The 9,455-nt window shown below is 34.5% G+C and overlaps 1 protein-coding gene across 2 annotated transcripts in view; it reads left to right on the forward strand.

Annotated features, from left to right (window-relative positions):
* ERCC6L2 (ERCC excision repair 6 like 2) overlaps positions 1 to 9,455 on the forward strand; it is a 32,310-nt gene that overhangs the window by 22,470 nt on the left and 385 nt on the right. Inside the window, exons 10-13 of one of the 2 annotated variants that reach the window (XM_064405779.1) lie at positions 1,088 to 1,159; positions 2,344 to 2,489; positions 7,107 to 7,202; positions 8,615 to 8,714. In XM_064405779.1, the coding sequence (XP_064261849.1) occupies positions 1,088 to 1,159; positions 2,344 to 2,489; positions 7,107 to 7,202; positions 8,615 to 8,714 (414 nt within the window). Of the gene's footprint in view, positions 1 to 1,087; positions 1,160 to 2,343; positions 2,490 to 3,120; positions 5,447 to 7,106; positions 7,203 to 8,614; positions 8,715 to 9,455 lie in introns of those variants that run through there. The other variant, XM_064405780.1, reaches the window with a different exon arrangement.

Genomic DNA, 9,455 nt, shown 5'->3' on the forward strand with positions numbered 1-9,455 from the left:
TAAAATGCAAATGTGAGTAGTATAGCTCCTGCTAAAGGGCCTGTTGTGTATTTTTTCCCCCAGTAAAATAAATCCTAGTTTATATGTTCATGTACAATGAAATGAGACCAAAAACTCTGTCATTTATACCTTATTTTCACTTGTAACAAGCTGGCTAACATTTACTAAGGAACTCATAATTGACCTTTTTTATGTTCTAGATATTGTCCAGAATTGTAACATTAATACAAACATTCATCATTATTTGATTGTCAAAGATCTGTTAGGCTTGTGGTGAAAAAAATTCTTAATAGTTTATCTACTTATCAGCGAACAAATACAATTTCAAAAATATTTATTGCCCAGTAGAAAAAAGCTACAGCCATGGTACAGAAAATTCCTCATTTCCCATTGTGTATGGCTTCAGCACAGTGCTCTGGAGCTGCCATTGCCAGATGTGGACATGGTTCTTTTGAAAATAACAGTATCACTATTATACACAAGGCTCTGGGTTATTTGCTTCCCCACCAGAAGAACGTTGTGTGTGGGCGGATTATTGGCATTTCAAGGTCTGTGCAGAGTCTGGGAAGCTGGATTCTACTGTAAACAGAGCAACAGATGAGAGTGGGAACGGGGAGGGGCATACATCTCACTGATTATTTTAAGAAGACAAGTTCCAAGAAGCTGTGAACTCAGATGCAAGACAGAAAGTTTAAACAGACCTTGGAATTTTCAAGATGAATGTGTGCATTTTTTAAATGAAAAAACTCAGAATCTGAGCTAGTGTGTGACATAAGTAACTTTTTGGTGCAGTGACTTCTGAATCTACCTCTTAGTGGTCTGATGACCTTTTCACAGTAGGATTTCTATGTAGATCATTGAAAAATGCAAAGTTCCAGCATCTCCATTGCCCTTGACCCATTTATTATGTTAGTAATTATTTTGTTCTGGCTCTGCTTGGCTTTGCAAATAAGTAAATTTCAGTGTAGCCTGTTTGAAGATTGAAAATGTGAGTTAAGTGTGTGTAAGATGAGCTGATAAAAATTTAGATTAAAAATTTACATTTTAGATAAAAATGTATTGATTTTTCTGCTGTGCTTTTTTACAGGTCCTTCAACAGCTTTTAAATCACTTCCAAAAAAATAAGGATAAAGTTCTTCTTTTCTCCTTTTCCACAAAGGTGAGCTCCATGTGATTTTTATCAGTTAACTGCAGCAGTAAGTTCTGAAGCGTGAATCTGCAAGTTGACACCTTGTCAATCACATTTCGCTATTGCTTCTGCTGTTAGGAGTAATTATGAGAACAGTGTGCCGTACTCCACAAGCATATTGAAACCTTATGTTACCTCATGATAAAAATGGTCACAGCAAAACAAGTGTAGCACTCTTCTGCTGTCCCTAGAGCTTTTTGAAATAGTTGTATTACTTCAGGTGCCGATAGCTAAGTTCAGCTGGTATGTCTTGGGTTAGAGCACTGTCATAGCTCAGTATGACTGCCCTACCATAAAACCTTTGTGTTATCACTGAAAGTTAAGTTTCCTCATTCTGCTGACTTTTCATCAGCAGCAGCAATGAAACTTCAATTCTTGCTACACTAGTTGATTTGAAGTTAAAACTCTCTAATTGGAGCAAGACTTACATGTACATTTTACTTTTAAGGTACTTGCTCCTTGGTTTCCTTATTAGGGAGCAATGTGTTTCCTGAAATAACGCTCTCTATTGTATTGGGGCTTTTATTTAAATATTTGTAATGATAACACTAAAAAGTATTTTTTAAAATAGTAATTTGAATGGTAGTTCAGGAGTCTTAAATACCTCTTTTTTTCCTTTTTTTTTCTTTTTTTTTTTTACTTTAAGGAAGAATCCAAGTTTAACATTTAGATGCAGTAGCAGAGTACTCATGTGTCTTAGGTTGTGTTTTATGGTGTCTAGTACCAGACTGACTGCTGGTTACTGCAGTGTCTTTCACTCCTGAACTCTGTGCACTCTGTGCTGGCTGTAATGCTCATTTACTGTATTTCAAGTAATAGCAGCTTGCTAAGATGGGAGGTAGCTGCTTAAATGGATTGCCTGCTGATTGGGTTGGATTGAGTGATAGTAGCGATGAAACAGGCAGCCAGGGTGGAGTCATGGAATCAGAACACAGTACACCAATATTAATCACCATGGGTGCTGTAGAATCACGGCTAAAGAGAGTCACAAATGTTGATACCAAAGTGGCATCAAATATAAAATATTTTTAGTACACCAAAGTGATGTACTAAAAATATTTGATAAACATGGTCCCTGTGATAATGTTTAATTTAAAAGATACTATTAAGTACTTAACTTTTATTTTCCTTTTTTTCTTCATTTTTCCACTTAGTTGCTAGATGTGCTAGAACAGTACTGCATGGCATCTGGGCTAGATTACCGAAGACTTGATGGAAATACAAAATCAGAAGATAGGATCAGAATTGTAAGAGAGTTCAACAGCCTTCAGGAAATTAACTTATGTCTTGTATCTACAATGTAAGAAAATTTTACTTGTAGTTTGCTTCAATATGTCTCTCTAGTGTTAGTAAATCAGTTACTCTGCATTTTTCTTGCTGATCTTGTGAGGGATTACTTTTTGAGAAGGTGAGAGTAAGTATAGACTTACTGCTTTGGTCTGATGCTTCTTAAAATATATAGACACCTTTTCCCTCCCCCCTTCCTGCTTCATGAGGATTTCTAAGATCAGAAAGAAGTGGGTGTTCTGGATCCAAGTTTAAAGTTGTAGGATTGAAGAAGCAGTTTTAAACACTACTGTTAAAAAAAATTATGATTATGTCATTATCTACAAAAGGCTTTTCATTTTATTGTAGACAGACTAATTTTTTTCTTTTACACTAGTAGAACTAACTAGCAAATGAGTGTGAACATGAAGTGCCATATTGAACTGAAAAATTCTCTCACTATTACTGCAATTTATTATTCACATTAATTAGCTAGCATGTCTATTTAAAATATTTCAACAAGATCTTTTATTGTCTTTTTAAAATGCACTTACCTATCAGATTTGCTTATCAATTTATGATGGATAGCAGATTGTTTTGAAATAGATTATTACGTTCAACTAAAATTATTGTTACTACAATGACTGTTTATTTGCTTTATTCAGGTTTCTTCCTTTCTTCATCTTGGATGAAATTTTTTACTGGGGAAGGGCAGCAAAGGAGCAAAGAGAAGCTTTTCTCCTTTTGCCTCCTACCCAGAGGGGACAACTCAGTGAAACTTAATGAAATATGAGTATATGCTCACTGTGGTTTTTACTGGAAGTAGATATGTTGGAGTTAGGAGGATCCAAGCTATCTCTGTATAACTAGAGCAGACGTCATCTTAAAGGCTGTTGCAAGTGAATGTCAGAGCAGTCTTCAAATACTCTGGTGCTTTTGTATAGGGTTGTGAAGAGATTCGTGATACTAGTCATTGAAGAGATTTGTGACGCTGGTCATGTACATTGGCTTGTAATCTCTGTCAACTGAAATATGCCATCGTCTTCTTCCCCTTGTCACTGAAGACAGAGGGAAATTTCAGAATCTGTAGCATTATGAAGGACTAATTTTTGCTTCAGTTAGTACTGTAATCATGGACATGTAAGTTCTCTTTCATTAATTTAAATCAAAATAAAAATGAAGGTTAACTAAACAGAGGTGGACTTTCTTGTCTCTGTTTTGAGAGCTTGCGTGTAGAGACTAGTGAGCCTTCTCCTGCTGATGGTGCTGCAGAATAGGCTTGATTCTGTTGTTTGTAGTTTTACTTATCTTATGAAACAACTGAAAGGAACAAACCATAATGGAATTACAGTCAGTATAAGATTGTGTTGTAAGCAAAACAGAGGGTGCAGTGGTTTGCCTAGTTTATTACAGATAACAGGAAGTGATCTTTTTTCTTGCTTGATGCACAGTAATGGAAGCATCTTTACATTTGTAATCCTTCGGAAATTAAAAAGCGATTTATCCTATTTCTGCCGTACAAGAGATTGATCTTTTCTCTCACTCAGATTTCAGGCAGATATAAAATAATAATGGGCTTTAGAGTATATTCTGTATTTTTCATTGCAGAGTACATTGACAGAATTGGTTCATACTCTTCTGTCTGTACTTTCTTGCAAAGTTTCTGGTGTTGTGAAGGTCTCATTGCTCAGAGAACCAAATGTTGATTTTCACTGAAAGTACTTGCATGATCTTTTGGATGCGTAAGTGCATTCTGCAAAGGATGAATTCTCTGCATAGTAATCTTGAGACTGCCATTATGTTCATTGCAACAATTAATATGCAACTTACAAAACATAAAACACTAATTGGAGAATTACAGTGCAGTACTGATGATAACTTTCACTATTAAATTTGCAGTGTTTGTATTTAATATTCCTATTTTTTTCAAAATGCTGTTTCTGCCAAAGATCACATTTAGATTTGAAAATCCTGGTTTTAACTGATCAGTGAAATTTTTTGAGAAATTGGACCTTAAAAAAGAAAATAATTTAAAAAAAAAAGTTTGTCTAACTGTAGATTTGACCTCAAGCCTTGAGGTTAATATTGGTACCAAGCACAGTCACATGGCTATCCCTAATGCTTTTATTGACAGCTGTGACTAATACAGCTTTATGGGTAAATATATTTTATAGGTGTTGAGAGAAAGTGTAATTGATTTCTTCAGAGCTTGTACATTTCATCAAACCATTAGATCATGAATTTCAGGTTGAGCACTAGGGAAAAATAGCTATATACCTGTTGGAACTTCTAAGTCTCGTGAAGTAATACCTGTTTGAGAATACTTCAGTCTTGCACTGGTGTTGCTGGGAAAATATGTTATTATTTAGAAAAAGAGAAGAGGATTTTTAGGCATGCTTAGTAACAATAAAATAAGTGCTAGAGTTGCTGTAACTTGATAGTAAATGTAAAAGCTTTCAGTTCCAGTGGTGCTGGAAAGAGGTGGTGCCAAAAGAAGAGAAACTGTATATGTACAATACCGAAGTCAGTACAGTTCTGTTCTGTCCTAGTTTGCTGGAATAAATAAAAGCAGCAAGTATGCCTGCCTTTAAATCACTGTTTCTGGATTTTTTGTGCTAGTCTTTCTCTAGGTTAGTTCTGTCAGAATTGTTAATGAAAATCCATTTCTGCTTCTCAGCTTTCTTTTTATTTAAAGAGAAGTGTCTAGAGAAATTTGTAGGTAGTTTTTATCATGTAAGGTTACATGTCCACTTCCATTCTACCTGCAGCATTCTCTACTACTGTCCATTACCAGACTGCTGTTAGTTACTTTTTACTTTTACAGGGCTTCATTTAGCTTTAATTCTTTCACAGCAATGTTTTGAGCAACTTTTACAGTGCGTATGATAACATCCAAAGAACTTTCAGCCACAAATATCCCTCTGAAACAAAGAGCACAGAAACTATGGAAAACCTATCTTGATAAACAGAATTACATAATCAAAACTTTCATAGAACCTTTCATAATGTAGTATTGTTCTGCACCTTTTGAGCTACTAAGTTGTGCAGTTTTAAGTAAGATGATCTGTAAACTGTCCTTTTTAACAAAACTCTTTATTTAAGCCATATCATACTAATTTGCATTAGTATGCAATATCACTAAATTGCGATAGTGACTAACTGCTAGTTAAAATGAAAGGTAAAATGGAGTACATAACTCACAACACACAAACTTCGCATTTGTTCTATATATGAAGGATATAGGAACCATTCTTTTCTGTTTTGGACTAACTGAATTTTTCGGGCATACCTAAAAACACTGAAAGGTAAAATCAGTATAAAGCTAGATATCCTGTTCTGTTAATTTTTATAGACAGTTGGTTTTACATCTTGACTTATGTTTCAGTCCAACTGCAGGGCTGGTTTGGAAACAGGAGAGGCTGAACTCTTACTAAAAAGTTTTTTTCATTAAAAAGAAACACACTAAATTTGAAAAATACCCTAATGTATTCTGAAAGAAAAACCCAACCCAAATATTGTTATTCAGTAGCTCACAGTTTGAGAATGCAAGTTCTCTGGAAACATCCATTAATATTGGCAAGTTTCTATATCCCCTCCCTTTCCACATATAACTAACCCAAAGCTACACCATATTTAAAGTGAAAGGCCACAGCTGCATTTACATTGATATGGATTCCATGAAAACCAAAAAGTGGTGGGGCTCCATAAGTTTTTGGTTTCTGACTCCATTCACTCTTACACTTGAAAACTTTACCTTTCTCGTATTTCTTATCTGCTTCAGCAAGCAAAATTTAAAGTAATCTGTTACACCAGGTGCTTGATAAATTAAATGGAATTGGCTTTTTTAATTTTGCGTACCTCTTTCAGAAAAATAGCGCACTTGGAATTAGTGATGCCTATGCTAATGTGAATAATTGTTTTAATGGTTTATTTAATAATAGTATTTAGCTTGTGCTTGTCTGAGAACTTGTATCTTTTGTATGATAGTTGGTTGAGCCAGTCAAAAAAAACTTTCAATATTTGCTTTCCTCACTTTTGCTCCTATCAAATCATTCATCTATGCACATGCTAAACTCTGAGTAACTGAGCAGTTTTGCAGGGTTCAGTAGTTAGCTGTATCAGCTTAGATGTGTGCTCAATTTCTTCTCTGGCTTGCAGGTTTTACCTGAAAACACTCTACAGCTGCTGAGTGTTGTAAGATGATGCAGGTGGTACCCCTGTGACTCCTAACCCACAGAGCAGACAAATTTCTGACTGTGACATTTTTCCTTTTAATGGCTGGTACAAATGTTGCTCATATGCAGCTGTGTGGCCAACTGTGTTTTTAACAGCTAAATAAATTACTGTACAAATACATAATGTTAACTGGCATAAAACTGGTTATGAATTTCATTATAGTATTTGGTGGTGTTGCCCTGTGCAGGATTTAATGGGAAATTAATGACAGTGGTTATGGTTATTTGAGTACTTGGTCGTTGTTAGTACAACAGTAATACAAAGCTGTCCTGCACTGTTTCAGTATCCTGCATGTGTTCTTTTTTTTTTTTAAGTTGGGGAAGGGTAGGCAAGTATGGACCTAATACAGAGCAATCTAGTTGCAGTTCTTTTCTTACTATCATATAGTTTTGGTTTTTCTTTTTCATGTTTTCAGGGCTGGTGGACTGGGTCTTAATTTTGTTGGTGCCAATGTTGTTATACTGTTTGATCCTACATGGAATCCAGCAAATGATCTTCAAGCAATTGACAGGTACACTCTCAAAATACATAACTTGATCCATGTTGCACTCTTACATTGATTCTGTAATCTGATTGTCCAGCTAATTTTTTTCCCTCAGGTAAGAAGTTTTTTACATCGTCTGATTAATCCACAAGACAACAGGAAAAGTCCAGCTAAATTTGTTTTTAGCTTTGATGTGATTATTTTAACCTAAATTTTACAATATATTTTCCTTTTTTTTTTTCAGCAGTGGGCCAAACAAAAACTCAACAAAAAACTCCTTGTGGTCACTATAATTTTTTGTGATATCTAGAATATATGTGTGTAGTTGGCATTTTTCATTTGTTCTTCATGAAGAATACGTTGTAGTTGACCTTAGTTCAAATGGTGTTTTGAATTCCCAAACCCAAAAGACAGGGGCTCTTTATGTTCTCTTCTGCTTCACCATTGTGGAGATTAGTGTCTTTTTAGCACTATCTGTGATACTTAGTATCTGTCTCTGATATTATGGTGTTGGAGTATTTCCAGTAATGCAGATTTTTCTTCAATGACTTTTTTGAATGTAGGATATTTCCCTAGGAATCCAAGGCAGACCTTGTAGTAACTGAAGTAAAGAATATTAAAAACTTAAAAAGAATACTAGAAAACTATAAAAGAATATTTAAAATTCGGTAGATTTATATATATTACATATATATATAGTTATATATTTTCATGATCAGAAATACACTTGTTTCTGTTATCTCATGCAATTACGTAATCCTGTTTTAAGGGTCTTTCTGATTTCTAGGATGTGTTTATTTGCACCTCTTCTAGAGAAATATATCAGAAAGATGTGTTGGGGACTATCTTTAAAGAATTTTTCTAATATCACGTTACTGTGAATTGTTTTAGCCTCCTGTGAATTTTGTGTAATATAATCTATTAAACGATAAATTCTGAGACTTCTGAATAGAACACTTCCAGTTCATTAGCTGTTTTTATGATGCTGTATCTTGTAAAGTAATTTATGAAGTTAAGAAAGAACCAACTGCTCCAAGTAATCCATGAGTTAATTCCTGTGTAATGGAAATAGGAGTATACTTTGAGCAAAAGTAGATGGAGACACAAAAGGAAAACAAAACCAACAAACCTGAGATAGACAGAGTGGCTTTGTTTTGTGGAGAGGTAGGTGACAGTTCTTGTGATATAAAATGAGGAGAAAGCTTTTTAAACTGGATAGGCCTGGAGAGAAATATAAAATATTAAAGGTAAAGGAAAAGGAAATCAATTACTGAGGAAAATTTAGAAAAGTAAGGAAAACAAGGCAGTCAAAATATGCATGATTTTGAATAGTTATGTTTTATTAGAATGCTCTTATATATTTAGTTTGTTCACTGTTTATTACTACCCCTAAGAGCTCTCATTTCTTCAAATGTTTTTAATGTGCCATGTCCTTGCAGAGCTTATAGAATTGGCCAACACAGAGCTGTTAAAGTGTTTAGATTGATATCCTTGGGAACTGTGGAAGAGATGATGTACTTGAGACAAGTTTATAAACAGGTAAAGCTCACAAACTGTTTAAATGGGGAGCTCTTCCCAGCAGTTTCAGGGACTGAAAGCTAATCTAGCCTGTAGTAAAATTGTAGTTTACCTTGTGTTTATGGTATATGATGTTATCTTAATGTACTAAGCCAAGGTGTATCATTTAGCAGCTGTTAAAGAATGGAACAGAATTATATTTCTACTCAAGTGTTTTTCTGTAACTATTGACAGTTTAATTATGCAGTGTACATTATTCAGGTTATACAGAGAACTGTTTTTATTTGAAGGCTTATGAAGTACAAGTGTGATAGTTATAGGAAGTCTTTGCAGCAATCTAATTCACGCAGCTTTTTCTCATGAAAGTCTGGAGAAAGTAAAGGAGAAATCTTGCTGATGCTATAGAAGAGAAGTTGATGATCTCCTAGAAAAAGACCTGGATATTGTCTGTTTGGTTTTCCAAAAAGCTTGTATAAGTCTTGAAAGGATGTATAAATTTTTTTCTTTTTTTCTTTTTTTTCCAATAAACTTGTATTTTTCAAGTCGAATAAGTAGTAATAAACAAGAGTAATTGTAAGTCTGAGTGTTGGGGTTTTTTCAGCTATCCTTGGATTGCTTTCCCTTAGCAAGTAAATATACAGTGCAAAGGAAGGTGAAAAAAATGCTAATAATTTAGTATATTGGAAGCTGGGCTGTCAAGATACAGAGGAATGCCAGTAACATGTATGATAGCTGTCTGATAATAGGCAACAATGCAGTAGA

The sequence above is a fragment of the Passer domesticus genome, chromosome Z (assembly GCF_036417665.1).
Source record: "Passer domesticus isolate bPasDom1 chromosome Z, bPasDom1.hap1, whole genome shotgun sequence".
NCBI lineage: Eukaryota > Metazoa > Chordata > Aves > Passeriformes > Passeridae > Passer > Passer domesticus.